The 17,531-nt window shown below is 50.2% G+C and overlaps 1 protein-coding gene across 1 annotated transcript in view; it reads left to right on the top strand.

Moving 5' to 3' along the window:
- LOC144951238 (collagen alpha-3(VI) chain-like) overlaps window positions 1-17,219 on the top strand; it is a 41,840-nt gene extending 24,621 nt beyond the window's left edge. The window contains exons 17-32 of the mRNA XM_078881388.1: window positions 748-1,076; window positions 1,286-1,529; window positions 2,110-2,426; window positions 3,067-3,280; window positions 4,567-4,752; window positions 5,521-5,852; window positions 6,391-6,607; window positions 8,052-8,365; window positions 8,526-8,754; window positions 9,794-9,811; window positions 9,945-9,986; window positions 10,133-10,464; window positions 10,842-11,067; window positions 11,652-11,968; window positions 13,252-13,480; window positions 17,182-17,219. Of these exons, the coding sequence (XP_078737514.1) occupies window positions 748-1,076; window positions 1,286-1,529; window positions 2,110-2,426; window positions 3,067-3,280; window positions 4,567-4,752; window positions 5,521-5,852; window positions 6,391-6,607; window positions 8,052-8,365; window positions 8,526-8,754; window positions 9,794-9,811; window positions 9,945-9,986; window positions 10,133-10,464; window positions 10,842-11,067; window positions 11,652-11,968; window positions 13,252-13,480; window positions 17,182-17,219 (3,584 nt within the window). The remainder of the gene's footprint in view (window positions 1-747; window positions 1,077-1,285; window positions 1,530-2,109; window positions 2,427-3,066; window positions 3,281-4,566; window positions 4,753-5,520; window positions 5,853-6,390; window positions 6,608-8,051; window positions 8,366-8,525; window positions 8,755-9,793; window positions 9,812-9,944; window positions 9,987-10,132; window positions 10,465-10,841; window positions 11,068-11,651; window positions 11,969-13,251; window positions 13,481-17,181) is intronic.
- The last annotated feature ends 312 nt before the right edge of the window (window positions 17,220-17,531 follow it).

The raw sequence follows: 17,531 nt of genomic DNA on the forward strand, positions 1-17,531 counted from the left end.
GGTGTGTTTATGTGGGGGGCGGTGAGGGGGAAGCGGGGTCGGCCCCGTCGCTTGGTGGTGGCGAGGTCGTAGATGGGGCGCCGGCCGAACGGCTTTGCGGCAGCGGCATCACATATTCTTGTGCAGGGAAATTGAGTTTTCATGTCCATACGGCGTACAGCCGTTTCAATACGGGCAACAACATGTTTTTTTTGTCTATTTGCGTTTCTCCCTTGTGGTGGGACTTTGTAGGATGAATGTTGAGATTTATAGGGGCACGGGGTCACCAATAAGGTCTGAATTGTCTTTGAGACTACATTATCAGAGGATGTTTGATTGCATGTTCACCACAAGTACGTGTGATTAATGCAGCACATGATTCCTTGCAAAAGGTTTATATTTGGTGTTTGAACATCTTAACACCACCTGTTTTATTGCCAGAAAGGGTCAAACCTATTCTTATGACACGACACGAATTCTTTCTCTGCTGAAGCCGTCTCGTCGTGGCCAGCAGCGGACCTCGACATTTGCATCGAGCTCCTGAACCACCTCGCCGTTGCACCTCCAATTAGCACGGTCGGCTACGTACGGCGCGAACGAAGTTCAACGTGCGTGCATACATACACGAGGGCCGAACACAATGAGAGCACAGGACGGGAGATGCAACAGCTCCACCAAACGAGATGTGCGTCCCCCCCCCAACCACGTGCTCAGCGTACCCCTCCCTGTCCTCCCTCCACCACCCCCCATCCACCTTGCTACCGACAGGCGTGACGCGCGGCGCCCAGTACGCCGACATCGTCTTCTACCTGGACAGCTCGGCCACGCTGGGCGAGGCCGGCTTTGTGTCCCTCAAGACGTTTCTCGTGCAGGTGCTCTCCTACCTGCAGGTGGGGCGCTACACGGTGCGCGTGGCGGTCGTGCAGGTGGGCGGCGCGCCCGTCGCCGCCTTCCAGTTCGACGCGTACTCCGAGAGGAGCACCCTCGTCGCTGCCATCTCCCAGCTCAAGGTTGTGGGCGGGGCCAGGAACGTGGGCGCGGCGCTCTCCTTGGGCTACACGACCTACTTCTCGCAAGCAGTCGACGCTGGCATACAGGTGCGTCCTGGTCCTGTAGGGATCCTCCAGCCGTCGGGCGGGGGCCCTTTCCCATCGTCCGCTTTGGGTTTTGTGCTTTCGTAATCCAATTGGCATGGTCGGCTACGTTCGGTGGTGTGAAAGAAGTTCAGCAAACAGACGTACATCAACATACATACATACAATTGGCCCACACGCACACGGTGACCTCGCGACCTCTGTGCGTGCAGCGTACCCAGGTGGGGATCCTGCTGACGGGCGGAGCGTCGGCCGACAACGCGGCCAAGGCTGCGGCGCAGCTCCAGGCGAGTGGCGTGCGCCTCTTCGTGGTGGGCGTGGGATCCGGCGTGGACCAGGCCCTGATCCAGGGCGTGGCATCGTTCCCATACGCTCTGCACTCCTTCACGGTGACGGACTACAAGGGGCTCAGCAACGTCGTCGTCACCAGCCTCGTCAAGTACATCTTCCGGCCCGGTGAGACCCCCGCCCCCCCCGAGAGGCCCAGATTCTAACCCTTCGCGTGCAAGGAAAATGGGCGGCACTCGCAAGTTGCTTTCAGACTCCTCCGCTGCCGGAAGGGGTCGTGTATATATATAATGTGTGTATGTTGAAATTCTTTCGCACCGTTCGGAGCCAACAGTGCTAATCGGAGGTGCAACGTATGAAGTACAACAACTTCTATTTGGTCTCCGGCAGATAAATGTTCCCATTACGAACTACCAGTAATTCAGGGCTAAAAGCTGAGATTCGGATAGAACAGACTGCAGCAAGGATGAATGTTTACACGTGCCATCGATTTTAAGCATAGCCTACTGCGTGCGAAAATAATTTGTTTGTCCTTCAAACAACCAGGACGAATATACCATGCCTGTGTTAGACACCACACCTACAGTACACCTGGGTCATAGACCACGCCTACAGCACACCTGTATCACAGTCCACACCTGCAGCGCACCTGTGTTCAATACAGATCACACAAGATTGTCACAGCTGTACCCTGAATGCAACTGAAAATTACCCCCCGGTTCCCGTGTGTATCACCCCACCCTGGCAGTGGTCTCTGGCGACCTCGTGTTCCTTATCGATGGCTCGACAAGCGTGGAGCAGCAGACGTTCCACTTGATCAAGAAGTTTGTGGAACGGATCATCACCCATTACTACTACATAGGGGGCTCTCTGCGGGTGGCCGTCTACCAGATCGGCGGCGCGGGTCGCCTCGAGGTACCTTTGGGCAATCAGAAAGACGTCGACAGCCTCACGCAGACTATCGTCAACATCCAGAAGGTCTCGGGGCCACGGAACCTGGGTGCGTCGCTCACCTACGTCCTTAGCAACATCTACAAGGAAACCACCACCGCCAAGCTCTCCCAGGTGCGTGCAACGTGCCGATACTACACGCCACGGTGGGGAGATGTTAACTACCTCACCTGGTATACAAGAGGTCGTGGGTTCGATCCCGACCCTGACGGCTACATATTTGGAGTTTGCATGTTCTTCCCATGGTTGCATGTTTTTTCTCCGGGTCCTCTGATTTTTCCCTCGACATTTAGAATCAACAGCGTTTAGAATATTAGGTCGCTATAATTTTCCATGTGAAAAAGCCACTTCGCTGAGCTATAAATTGTGGCCACGTTGCTTCTGAAAACGAGAAAATAGCTTAGTGGGCCTTACCTGGTAAAATAAAAAAAATAGGTCAATATCATTGTCCGTGAAATTTGCGATTCACGAGTGTCTCCAGAACCTACCCCTCACGAATAACAAGGGAAACGCTACGCCTCTCAAAGAGTACAATGCTGAGAAAAACATACAACGATGGTAACCCTATGAGACACAATGAGCGGCCTAAACTAAGCAATTTTTCTATTTTACCAGGTAAGGCCCACTGAGCTATATAAATATTTTTAAGAAAGCGACCTGGCTATCACACATTTCAGCTCAACCAAGTGGCTTATCATCACGTGGAAATGTACGGCGGGTCTGATGTTGGCGTGTCGGAATCGGTGTCGTGCAGAGCATTTTCATCATTTCCGGTGGGAAGTCGGACGACGACGTGACGGGGGCGGTGCAACTGCTGCGAGAGCGCGGGATCACGGTGACGGGTGTGGGCCACAAATCGTCCCAGCTCGACACCGTCGTCAGCACCTCGTCTCACTGGTTCCAATTCACGGAATCCAGCACCATCCTCAACAGCTATTACAAGATCATCAGCAGTCTCTTCTTCACGGGTACGTGGTTTAAAGATGAGGATTTGCATTCATAGAGGGGGCTATGTCTTTGCAACTCAAAGTACCTTGCATCGCTTGCAACCATTCCGAAACGAAACTTAATGATGTTTATTTAGCCAGGAAAGGCCCACCGAGCTATATAGATATTTTTCAGCAGCGACCTGGCTATCAAAAATGATAGCTCAACGAAGTGGCTTATCATGTGCAAATGTATTGCAGCCAAATACTCTAAACGCATGATGTTGATTCTAAATGTGGAGGGAAAAAACTGGAGGACCCAGAGCAAAATCCACGTGACCACGGGGAGATTATACTAACTCTAAATATAAAGGAATCAGAGTCGAACCCACAACCTCCTGTATACCAGGCGAGGTAGCTAACATCTAGCCACCGTGGGAGTGTGCATCAGGGGAAGGGAAGCTGTTCCGTACTGGGAGCTGAAAAAGGTTTCGAAATACAAACGAACCTCACCTTACTTGACACTAAACTCTGATCAAGCTAAGTCTGGGACGTGTTGACTGTGTGCTCAAAACGACCTAAAAGACAGCCGGGGTGCATTGATTGGGCCAAAGTGCTCTGCCGTGGTGGTGGTGGTGGTGTTACTTGGCGGACGTTGGCTCTCGGTTGAACTTTGCTCGAGGACGCCGAGAGCCTCGCAACAGCAGTGTGACGTCATGGGTCCGCTCAGCCAATGAGTACGCGCGTTGCATCTGCGAATCGAGAGTTCACAGGAAGGTAGGGCGCCACCCTCGTCCAATTGGCTGGATTGTGACACGCCCCCACGACCTAACGCTCAGCGAAGAAGCTCCTCGGACCAAAAGCTCCTGTTACGATGACGTGTTCTGGGCTGCTCATAATTTGTTCAAAAGAAAAGCACTCTGGAGTGCTCTGCCCATTGATGAACGAGCATTCTCGAATTTCATACACAATGCCAGCTCGAACACAATTCCCTCTATTACCAGATTGGCTAGTCAATCAGCAGGCTGCCTCTAGTGGGGTAAAGTGTGGGTATACCTCTACCAAGATGTCTGGCCATTGTAGAATACCCTCTCGATGGTCCCTTCCTCCGGAAGTGGCATGAACAAGCAATTACTGGGCTTCACCTTTACCTAGCACTTTACGAGTGCGGCTAAAATATTTTCATAGGTGGCAGGCGTCGTGTCGCCGGAGACAATATGAAATGTAGTTCGACCAAAAAACGCGAGTTTGCCCATCCCTGTCCTACTCTTCAGGAGTGCCCTTCTCTCCTTGCCCCCCATGGTGATGGCGTCTTCTTGATTTCACAGTGCCTGTCGTCCCGATACCCAAGACCACGCAGGCTCCCACAACCACAACCACTACCACAACCACTACCACAACCACAAAAGCACCAACGACTACTACGCTAGCACCGACCACTCCAAAACCCACAACGAAGCCTGCTCCCGTCACCACAGTCGTTCCGGTGACTGTTCCGTCACCATATAACATCGGTGAGTGAGGATGTTTAGATAAATGTGCACAAAAGCGTCGGTTTGATGTATGTATGTTGAGCTTCTTTCACATTGTACGTAGCCAACCCTACTAATCTGAGGTGCGGGGGAAGGACAACAAACTAAACACAAAAACAGTACTAAAGAAATTAGTTAAAATCTAGATTTAGAAGTGTGTAGCTCCAGTAACTTCCTAATATCGGAAGAGCATTCCAGGTTGCTGCAGAAGTGCGTCGGAAAACGTGCGATACGTTGGCCATCTTTGTTCGATGGCTTAGCCAAAAGCCACTGCGAGGATGACCAGAGTTTCATGTGATGGTTTATGGTCCTTGACAAGATCGGCAAGGTATTGTGGTTCATTTGCGGTAAGCAATGATGATGCCCGAGGTGCACTGCCATTGTTATTTATTTTGTTACCGGCGTCAGTTGAAACGATGGGGCAAGATTTTTTATTTGTTAAATTCTCCACCCACATTCCTCTTCCCATCAGTATAAATTGGTACACTACAGCCGATCAGCAAGTTGCCTACGTTTCGGTCAAGATGTCGGGACTCCCGAGAGCTTCCTCTAGTCAATGGTCTTCCATCAGCACTGGTGTGAGCAAGCAATTGCAGGGCTGTATCTTTTTTCTGATAGGCCTCATCAGGATGAGGATTTTGAGCAAATAATTTCACTTGCCTGTTTCTGATGTTTGTAGAGTGGATCAGTTAGCCAACGTGCATGAGTACCACCGGACATGCCGGGATCGTTATTCTCGCCACTTTACAGACAATCGCTACGGTGACGTGGTGTTCGTGGTGGACGGATCTTCCGGCATCTCGGCGGCCGACTTCGGGACCGTGCGAACGATCGTCTCCCAGATAATTGCGGGGCTGCAAGTGGGGCCGGACAACACGCGTGTTGCGCTCGTGACCATTGGGGGCACTCCCAAAGTGGACATCTTCCTCAACTCGTACTCCGGAAAGGCCGAGCTGCTGACGGCCGTAGAAAAGTTGGCGCCGGTTGGAGGGCCGCTCAATGTGGGCTCAGCTCTGCAGCTGGTGGTCAACAGCGTCCTCAAGCCTGAGAAGGGCTCCCGCATTCAGCTTGGAGCTCCCACGGTATGATCGGTCTTCCTTTGTACGGGAAAAAGTGTACAGCTCTCCATTTAACTGCTTTTGTCTTTAGTTTGTTGTCCTTCCCCCGCATCTCCGATTAGCGCATTTGGCTCCGTACGGTGTGAAAAAGTTCAACATATACGTACATAAATTAGCTGAATTACATCTGCATTGCTGAGGGTGATGCTCTAACTGGAACCAGTGTCTACTGATCTTCGAGGCAAAATAGTTTGAAGGAGTATTTTCTGGGGCCAAAAAAGTGAATCTTCCTCTCTTTCTAGATAATAATAGCTATTCAAGGATCTGTACGGTCTACTCGTGGTTGATTGGAACTTGCGCAAAAAGAGTACCGCAGATTGGGTAGCCAATAGGAACAATCTTGTCTTGTAGACGAACTGGCCCAGGTTGAAGTTGAGGAATGGACTGGAATGAGGACCAGGGTCTTTTATCCTCAGATCATTGTACAAACTGGAACTCTCAAACCGATGGAGTTGTGGTAATTACGCGGTGCTGAAGTTGACCCGCTGGTGATGTACTGCAGATGCTGGTGACGATCCTTGGCGGCAAACCAGCCGACGATGTTTCGGGGTCGGTGGTGACACTGAACGGGCTGGGGGTGCGTCACGTAGTGCTGTCGGGCGGGTACCAGGACACAAAGGTGCTGAACAGCATCGCCACCTCCTCGCGCCTTGTCAAGACCTGGTCCTCATTCCAGTCCATCCTCAACTTCAACCTGGGCCAGTTCGTCTACAAGACAAGTGAGTTCCACGTTGTCACTTTTGTCTGCATTAACGAAAGCGTCAAGCTCTATAGCGCCGTAACATGGCCAGCCGTTAGAAGGGTGCTGAACAAAAAAAAACATTGAACGTTCATCATGAGTCCACTGCAGTGAGAAAGTTGATGCGGTGACACTTGTGGCTATTCACAGTGTTGCGTAGTCTTGAGCGAGCTTCTGAATGATGGCAGTTGCCCGCGCGCCGGCAACGCCAAAGGTGCGGTTTCCGAACGCCGTTTTCATCTTTCGGAACACGCAGGTCACTGTGTGCAGCAGATCAGGGGGTGCTGCCACAATTATGTCATGAAGCTGTTAACTATTTTCTTTTTATTTTACCAGGTAGGTGCCCACTGAGCTATGTAGCTCGTTTTTAGAAGCAACCTGGCCACAGATTATAGCTCAACGAAGTGGCTTATCATCACGCGGATAATTTCTAACAGCCAAATACTTAAAATGCACGTCGATTCTAAATTTGTAGGGAAACCCCCCGGACCACCCGGAGAAATATCCACACGACCACGGGGATAGCGAGAGACATGCAAACTCCAAATATACAGCAGACGTCAGAGTCGGGACCGAAGCCATGACCTCCTTCTTGCATACCAGGCGAGGTCATTAACATCTCGCCACCGCGGCTAAAATGGCTAGGCGAACAGAAATTGCAATCCAGAGGAGGTTGTCAGTTCGATCTCCTGGCGTGGCAGTTGAAACAACAGGCCCACAGTTATCTTAGATCCCCGCTGCTACTCCCCAGCAAGCAGCATACATGGGTTCACCACAGCCGCAATCAGACATAAGGTCGCGTGTGGCGAGGTAGTCCCACGTCTCCCGGAACTTCTCTACCTGGTGTGGTTACTAGGTTACCCGTACGGTACTCACAACAGCCCCACCAGCAACCTATTGGCCAGAATAGATCTGTGATTGGTGGCGGGAGATGAGAAGATGTGGTCCGAGATGTGACGATGTGTATGATTGGTGGCTGGGATTAAGGTGACGGGGATGAGGTTGATGGGATGGAATGGGATAGGTGACCGAATGAGGGACAGGAGCAGAAAGCTGTGGATGTTGGAGGGAGCTGTCGATGATCTATGCTCGCACCTCGGATTAGCACGGTTGGCTACGTACAGTGTGAAATAAGTTCAACATACATACGTGCCTGCTACATAGACAGGTCCAAATTATCCTTTTGTTACAAAAATACATCATTGTGGTAGGGGGGTGCTCTTTTCTATTGTACCACAGGTAAGTATCTACAAAGAGTTAATTACGTTTTGGGTTCTGTATGTCTGTAATTAAGAAAACACCAAAACCTAACTCCAACCTACGGGCATCATTTATTATATTAATGCATGAGTCTGTGTGAGAAGTCTGCCGATCATGCTGCCACAAACTGTAAATTACAAATGAGAAAATGTGTGTGCGTGCAGAGGAAAAGGCGAGCGTGGTGTTTGTGGTGGACACATCGACCATCACGGCCGATGAGCTCAAGGTGGTGAAGACATTCATCGTGGGCATTGCCCATCATCTGAACCTGGCACCCGACAGCGTGCGGCTGTCCGTCGTGAGCTACGGAGCCAACTACCAAAAGCTGGTGGGTCCGGCAGAGATCAACTCGCCCAAGGACCTGGAGACCAAGCTGGGCAGTGTCCTCGTGCCCACGAGCGGCGCCAAAAACACTGGCAAGGCCCTCACCTACACCATCACCGATCTACTGGCCAAGGAGCCTGCAGATGTTAGCAAGGTGAGTAACGTTTGGCATTGTGAGGTTCATGTATCAGGTAAGCTCCTGACAAACTCAGCCCCTATTTCTACGGTATTTAACATATGGCACTGTACGTGGCAGAACTTAGTCGTCGTCGCAGGAAGAGTGCAGGTAACGGAGGCTCGTTTTATTCCATCAGAGCGTGGTGCTGATAACGAGCGGACCTTCGAGTGACTCCGTGGCCCCCATCCCGGAGCTGTTGCAGAAGAACGTGGTGAGCCTATTTGCAGTGGGCGTGAAGTCCAGCGACCTCAAGCAGCTCCAGACCCTCGTCTCCCGCGGAGGATACTACTACCAGCTCTCAGACTACTCACTGCTCTCAATGATCCAGAGCCAGATCATCATCAAAGCCCTCTACCTGCCTGCCAGTGAGTGTGCCCTTCGTATCTACCCCACTATCCAATGATCTACCACCAATAGGATTCACTTCTCTGCTCATGATAGTAACTGTTCTTCACTCATCGCACACACTCACAGATATATAGAGAGAGTCTCCACCTGTCCTGGTTTACTCTTTTTCAGGGAGATTTTCTGGAAAATCTGTAAGTCTTCCCAGGGACACGAGACGTCCCAATTTGTTGTCAGTTGTGTAAAGGTACACCACTCAAGGCAATGCTAGTACATGTAGCTCTCCCCTCTGCCAGTGATGTGAGGTATTCTTCTTTCTATGATATGTAATTTTTTGTGGACCTCCGGTGACAAACATACTCACATAGCACGTAGAAATGTAGAGATGCTGAAACTTCACTATCAGTTGCCACCAAATTGAAAGGAATCTCTTATTGCGGAAAACGTTCTACATATCTCATGTAATTTCAAGAAATCCCAGTTAACACTTACATAATGTAAGTTTGTCAATAGCACGATTCATCCAGTTATGTTTGATTATGTTGATCCTATCCATTGGTGAACAAAAATGTGATAAGGTCGCACTGATTCACACAAAGTGCTTGCCACAAATTAACCACAAGACCTTGTTGATCTCGTCGAGGAGCATACATCATCATGAGAAGTCCGATTATCCTGCCAGTGGCCTTTGGCTAACAAAAAAACAAAGACGGACACTACATCATGCGCTTTCAGGTGCACTTCTGTCACTGGAGCTATGCACTTTCAAATTTAGATTGAAAATAATTTCTTTAGAACTGCTTTTTTGTGTTTAGTTTGTTGTCCTTCCGACACAGCTCGGATTAGCAAGGTTAGCTTCGTACGGTGTGAAAGAAGTTCAACACACGTAAATATTGAAACCATAAATGAGCTAGGCATGTCCGTTTCTAAGTATACGTCATAGAATGTTCCTCAATCTGGCGAAGGAGGTATTACAAAAACCCGGTTTCTCTTTTGTATTATTTTACAAAAATGCACATTTACTCTGGAATCTAATGGAGTGTTTGGCGTGTGTTTCAGTTCAACAAGCTGTCACAAGTAAGTGCTGTTTCATTATCTTCACTGTTCGTCAAACACCGTAAACTCCGAACATTGAAGCTTTGTCACGTTGTGTTGTGCATGCTCCATGTTCATGCCATCAAATCGTGTAACCCTCTATTCCAATTCACAGCTACGGTGGTGACAACCGGGTTCCAGTACAAGTTGGTGCCAGGTGAGATGCTCCCTCCCGTGCGTGCCGTCGGTGAAGAAGTTTTAAGTTGTCCTGCCCATTGTCGTGTTACTCTGCTGGTGTTGTAGAATGTCGTTGGCTAGGCCTGGCTGTGATGGTCTCTGTGTCTGTGTGTGGCCGTCGAACAGGAAACCGCGATGCGGACGTCGTGTTCATCGTGGACGGCTCATCCGAGGTGTCGGACGCCAACTTCGCACTAGTGCGGACGCTCGTCTCCCAAATAATCGCGGGGCTGGACGTGGCACCGGATGCGACTCGCGTCGCACTGGTCACCGTAGGGGGCACACCCAGAGCGGATATCTCATTCAACTCGTTCCCTGGAAAGGCCGAGCTCCTGGCCGCGGTGGGAAAGCTGGCGCCGGCTGGGGGACCGCGCAATCTGGGAGCGGCGATGCAGCTGGTGGCCAACAGCGTCCTCAAGCCTGACAAGGGCTCGCGCAGTCAACTGGGCTCTACCACGGTACGGTCGTTCTTCCTGTGTAGAGGGGACAAAGCTATGCAGCTCTACCTGATGAAATACGCTACTCGAATCACATCTGCAGCCATGAGAATCATGACCTACAGGCAACTACTGTTCGCACCTCGGATTAGCACGGTTGGCTACATACGGTGTGAGAGAAGTTACACATACATACAGTGCTCTTTCATGTGAATGTATTTTACACGAAGATAAACTTGGGCCTAAAAATGTCCAATCTCTGTATCCTTTCAATAATTTTGACCAACTGTTATTCTGGGTTCTGATCAGCTCTGTCTGGTTTACTACTGGGTTGCCTGCATCCCAGCTGAGATAGGAATGCAGTTCGATCTCCCGGCACTGTCCTCTTATACTCTCAGATCGTTTACACAATACTGGGTGGCAAGCCCGCCGACGATGTGACCGCGGGAGCAACCCTGCTGCGTGGTATGGGCGTGCTCGTGTCGGCGTTCGGAGCCGGCTACCAGGACTCCAGCGTGTTGTCCAGCATCGCCACCTCCAGCTCACAGGTGTTCACCTGGTCCAGCTTCCAGGACCTGGTCACCAAGAGCAGCTCCCTCACGGGGAACAGCCTCTACCTGCCGAGTACGTTGGGCCAGCCTACTGGCCTGGACCTCACAGCTGCACCCTAAAAGCCTTGTTGAAGGATTCTTGTTAGAAATACTAACTGTCGTTTGTCCTACACATATTGTTATTGTTGAGCCATTATATTTATGCGTTGTGTGGAAAGTGTACCCTTATGGAAGAACCAAGTTGTTGCAAAAAGGCGTTTTGAGATGCCATATTTTCCATTATTTTTGTGCATCGTATACAGCATACCGCACCTGCAAATCCGATCGATTAAAACATCACAGGTCAAATATGTGAGCATAAGCCTTTACCAGCAATAGTAACAAGATAACCACAGCGATGTGAGAGCATAAAACAACGTGGACTGGTAAGGACAAATGCTGAGTTGGCAAAGGGCACGGACGGACAGGTAGAGGACAAGCTGAGTGACTTATCATAAAGAGCTGGGTGGGCTGGGCTGAAGGAGGTGGAAGCTCTACGGGCAGCAGAGGGATGAATATAAATGTATCTCTTGCACCAACATGGCAGAAATGGCTACAGATTTGCATGTTGCAGAATTGAATAAAGACAAATCCTTAAATCTGTATGTTTGTCTGCAGAGAGGAAAGCAAGTGTGACGTTTGTGGTGGACACATCGAGCACCATCACGGCCGATGAGCTCAAGGTGGTGAAGACATTCATCGTGGGCATGGCCAATCGCCTGAACCTGGCACCCGACAGCGTGCGGCTGTCCGTGGTGAGCTATGGAGCCAACTACCAAAAGCTGGTGGGTCCGGCAGAGATCAATTCGCCCAAGGACCTGGAGGCCAAGCTGGGCAGTGTCCTCGTGTCCACGGGCGGCGCCACAAACACTGGCAAGGCCCTCACCTACGCCATCACCGACCTGCTGGCCAAGGAACCTGCAGATGCCACCAAGGTGAGTGGCGCTCATGCACTGTGAGGCAGTTGCTTGTGGTGACTCAACATTCTAGACTTCTCATGATTTACCACTTCGTCACGATTCTGGATAACGCTTCTGGTTCTTACCCTCGGTTTGCATTCAGTTTCGTTTGTACATTTGTTCACTCCACGAGCTGGAATTTAACGGCGTAATTGACAAAATTTGTAAGCGATCAATTCCTAGACATGTAATTCAATACTTGCGTTGTTAATGTGAGAATATGTTATTGTATTGCTGCTTTAAGAGGGATTCTCCTCATTTTCATGAAGCCGCTCTACCCCGACTGTCACCCCCCACCAAAACCCCCAATGACTCCCCCCCACCACTACCCCCACTGATCCCAGGTGCCCTAACTCCTACTCATTACGCCTACCGCTACCATACTATCCCTACCCACCACTCCCTGCTACTACACCCCCCCCCCTTCCACAATTCCCACCACTACCCAAACCAGCCCAGCCTCGTATCAGGGGGGGGGAGGGGGGGGATGCACCTTTTCTCCCCTAACCCATCCTACTACTACTCGCTGCCTCCACCCCCCCCCCCCCAGTTATCACCAGGCCTACCCTAACCCCTATCAGTATCCTTACGCCAACCCCTCCTTAACCACTCCTGCCTGTTCTCCTGTCACCACAACTGCACGTCCCGTTTTAATGACACCCCCACTCTTTATTTCAATCATCATCTTATGTACATCTTGTAATGCTCCTTGTAAAAAGGTGCTATGTAATTATATGTAAGATAAGAAGAGGCAGCGCGAGGGGAGGGAAGAGAATGGGCATTGGGGGGAGAGGTGAGGCTTTAAGAGAGTGAAGTTGTGACTGCAAAGTCTGGGAACTTGACAGACTCGGCCTTGAATGTTTCTTTTCCACTGTACAACTGACTCCTACTGGAGCCATGCCAAGTCAAATAAGCTGTGGCTCAGGAGGCCCCAGGTCGTTTTTTGCTGCAGAAGCTGAACCTTGCTTCCGACGTCGCAAGCAATGAACGCGTCATTAGCTCCACAACTGGCCCATCTTAGCCCTGAGCCAGATTCACATATCTCGTTTGGCCAACATATCAGGGCTCGGTTCTGGCTCAGCATGACAAATAGCCTGTCGAAAACAACCGTTCTCGTGAGGGACTCCACGCTCGCTCAGCTCACATGTGCCGGCGGTAAAAGGCGGCCATAATACTTTTTTACCGTTCGCACACTCCAAGACGCATTCATCTTCCCCAGAAATAACTTTGTAACCCCGGGTGATCGTTTATTCCATCAGAGCGTGGTGCTGATAACGAGCGGGCCTTCCAGCGACTCCGTTGGCCCCATCGCGGAGCTGCTGCAGAAGCACGTGGTGAGCCTGTTTGCGGTGGGCGTGAAGTCCAGCGACGTTAAGCAGCTCCAGACGCTCGTCTCCCGTGGAGGATACTACTACCAGCTCTCAGACTACTCTCTGCTCTTCCGGCTGCAAGGCCAGATGGTCAACAAGGCCCTCTACCTGCCTGCAAGTGAGTAATCTCTTTTCACGTAGACCTAGTTTTTTGCAGGAGGGCAGCCCGGGGGAGTTTTAACTGGTGGCCCTTTGATAATTGTGGTGACCCACAGGTTATGTCAGTGACTTGGCTTGAGCAGCGGCCTTTCGCCATGTTATTAAGGAAAATATTAGGTGACCGGCTTATGGAAATACACAGTTACACTTTTCGCCCTCGACCTTGCTTCCATCCGAGTAGTGTGGTGAGTATGGCGGTGATGTTTATTGACATTCACCGGGGAGTGCGCACACAATAATAATTGGACTGGTCGCATAGAACATATGAATGTTAAGGTTTTCAGCCAGTACCCTTCATACCGGAGTTTCACTCGGGACGTTGGGCAATATCTGGTCACGAATTATGCACGAGGTGTAATGTGTGTCAATGTCACGCTGGTGTGATTGGTTAGCACGCTGGACGTACAATCCACAAGTCACCAATTCAGTCTCCCCGGTGTGGCAATGGAAAAGACCAAAGCTAATTGAGCGGCACAAGTTGTGCATGTTTGGGCAAAGTTTGGGTACTTCCTCTTACCTATTCCACGATATCTGGCCAGCATTGAAGAGTAGGCCCTCTACTTGAGGCCTTTCCGTCAGCAGTAGCGTCAGCGAGACATTGCAGGGACACACCTTTGCTTTGTTATTACAGCGAGTGCATCGGTACACCAGATCCATTATTCGTTGTAAAAGAAAAAAATGACGTTGCACACTTGGCTCGCAGATAAAAGAGGGACCTCCTGACGTTCCTCCGACACCGGAGGAACGTCAGGAGGACAGGAGCACAATTTGGAAGAATACGACAGAGAGAAAACAAAAGCTCCCCCCCTCCACCTCCGACAAATAATGGGAAAACACAAATCACGTCTTTTGGAGCAAACGACGCCCGGCGGGCCGGAGCAATAGTAACTAATCAGCACCACGTTATGTTTCGATTTAAAGCTTTCGTGACTGCAGGGATTCATCTTTTTGGTTCTTTCGGTAAAATCACGTAGAAGGGAAATAATAAAATAATAAAAATAAAACATAATAAAATAATTCTCACGACGTTTCGGGCATAATGCAAGCAGCCATCCTCAGGTGAAGAACAGGTCTGTCGGAAAGACAGCGTCTGAATGAACACCACCAGGCTTGGCAGCGTATATTTAAGCTAGGTTGGAGGGAGAAGAGCGCCTTGACAAAAGAATTTGCAAATCAAGAGGAATTTAGCATATTTATGGGAAATGCAGATATGGGATTAGTCACTACTTGTGGAATGCGTAGGAGGTGGGCGGGGGGTTTCAAAGTCATATTATGCCCGTGCATTATGCAGGATTAGCAGCATCAAAGGGAGGGAGTAGGGTTAGCATTCATAAAGGGAAGGAATGTTAATAGTATAGAGCTGCAGCAACTAAACCATCACGTAAAAAACTAAAATATAAACTACATCAGTATCATCAGTATACTAAATATACTCTCCAATAAGCTGAGCTACTAACAGTAAGTCATACATTACAATTCTACGTCGCAAAAAACAATATGCCTCCAGCTAAACTTTTTTCTTTTACATCACACTGGTCTACCCCGTACTATATACTGCCATAGACAAACCCAACATTAAATTATATACTGTATTACTATACACCACCCTATACCTTAGACCAGGTATGTCAAAAGTCCGGCCCGCGGGCCAATCACGGCCCGCGGTCAGATTTCATACGGCCCGCAGCTTTGGTCTAATGCTATCTGGCTCTGCATTCGTGCCGCGAACCCTTGTCGAGTAATTTCTGCCATGGCGACTGCAAAAAAAGAGAAAATTTGACAGTGAGGGCCGCCGCTTTCAGGAGCGGTGGGAATTACAATACTTCTTCACTGAAAATCGAAGCAATTGTGTTTGTCTAATTTGTAAAGAGACGGTTGCCTTGTTTAAGGATTTCAACGTAAAGAGACACTACGAGACTAAATATGCTACAACATACGACTAGCTAACAGGGAGTGATCGTGCTGAAAAAGTGAAACAACTCCAAGCTGCTCTGGCATCGCAACAGCGATTCTTCACGCGGGCCATTGAGTCAAAGAAAACATCACCAAAGCCAGCTATGAAGTGGCCATGTTAATAGCTAAACATGGCAAACCTTTTACTGAAGGTGCGTTTATCAAAGACTGTGTCATGAAAATGGTGGAGAACATTTGCCCCGAGAAGAAGCAAGAATTTAAGAATGTTTGCCTGGCACGCAACACTATGGCATGGAAAGTTGAGGACATATCGTCAGATATTCAGAGACAACTGGGGGACATGGGAGTGGCTTTTAATTATTTCTCATTAGCCTGCGATGAAAGCACCGATGCATCTGACACTGCACAACTACCTATTTTTTAAAGAGGAGTTGATGACAACATGAATGTGACAGAGGAGCTGCTTGACCTCAAAGCCTTAAAGGGCAAACCAGAGGAACAGATTTATTCGTTTTTGTTTGTGAAGCTGTTGATGATATGAAACTACCATGGAGTAAAGTTTCTGGGATCATTACCGATGGTGCACCTGCCATGGTTGGTGAGCGAAGTGGATTGTCCACACTGATCTGCAATAAAGTCAGCGAAGAAGCAGGTAACGCTATCATACTTCACTGTATCATTCACCAGCAGGCTCTCTGCGCCAAACATCTCAAATTTGACGATGTTATGAAACCAGTGGCAAAGGCAATCAATTCTATTCGCTCTAAAGCTCTATACCACCGACATTTTCAGCAGTTCTTGCGTGACATCCAGGCAGAATACGGTGACGTAATATATCACAACGATGTGAGGTGGCTAAGTTGGGGGTCCGCACTGCAGCGATTTTTCTCTCTCAAAGAGGAAATTGGACATTTTTTGGGTGAAAAGGGACAACCAATGTGTAATAAAGGACTCGTTCACTGTGTCTGTCTCCGTTGTCCTTTATTCGGGTTCTTTACAACTTGTCCCACACGGCCCTCGCTCAGAGCCTCCCCGCTTGGCAGCTCGATGCTGCCATCGCTCCCGTAGCCTCTCTCCACTCCGATGCAGCTCCGCTGCTGGTTCCCTCGTGCAGGCCTCCGGCTGCCCTCACTGCAGCCCCACCGCTGCTCCCCGTTCCTCCGTGCTCGGTCACCGCTGGCCGACGGTGCTGAGTCTTACTCTGTGTGTGGCGATCTCGCCACTCTCCAACCTCCGCCCTGCGTGGCCTTACTCTGTCTCTATCTCCAACTCTCTCCCGTCTCTTCCGGTATCTCTCCCTTAAGACCTCATCCCTCTCTCTCACGTGACCTAACTCCTCCCCCCGTGACGTCATATCCGCGAGGCCGTTTACGCCCGCATTACACCACCCTCCCCCGTAGAGAAAAATCCAGCCGACCTCGGCTGAACAATAACGACAACAAGTAATGCGAGCGAACACAACCATCACACATGCAAGGACAACGAAGCATACAATAAATATAACAATAACAACAAGAACACAACAGTAAAAATCAACGAAATGTAAGGGATTTCGACCGCGTGCGGGTCGCAAGGCCCGTCCCGGGCGGGCGGCGGCCCTCCTGCAGACCGGGAACGTGACGGGGTTTTAGGAGCGACAGGATGAGGTCCTCTTGTCGCTATTGGAGGCCCGCCAACGTCCCGGTCCCGTATCCCTGAAGGCCCAGCGTCAGAGGTGTCCCGCAATCGTGTCTGCGGCGGGGTCAGAAGGGCTGCGGGGCTCGGAGTTCCCGCAGTCGTGGTAGGCACACTCCGAGCAGAGTCCCCTGTCTCCTGCAGTGTCACGGCCGGCTTGTCTGTAAAAGGCACGACAGGCGCTCTTGCAAGGTCAACAGGCACAGGCAAGGGTGAGTCGGCAGCAACAGACCCCGGCAAGGCAACATCAGGAGATGACGCATCAGGTCGAGGGGCCACATATGGTTTCAAGCGAGACGTGTGAATGAACCAACGCCGAGATCCAAACCGAACACGCGCCGACTGTGGGTTGGGAACCTCGATGAGGCGAACCGGCCCTTGCCATGGTTTATGTATTTTAGGAGAGGTACCTGGCCGCACCT

The sequence above is a fragment of the Lampetra fluviatilis genome, chromosome 61, assembly GCF_964198595.1.
Source record: "Lampetra fluviatilis chromosome 61, kcLamFluv1.1, whole genome shotgun sequence".
NCBI classification, from domain to species: domain Eukaryota; kingdom Metazoa; phylum Chordata; class Hyperoartia; order Petromyzontiformes; family Petromyzontidae; genus Lampetra; species Lampetra fluviatilis.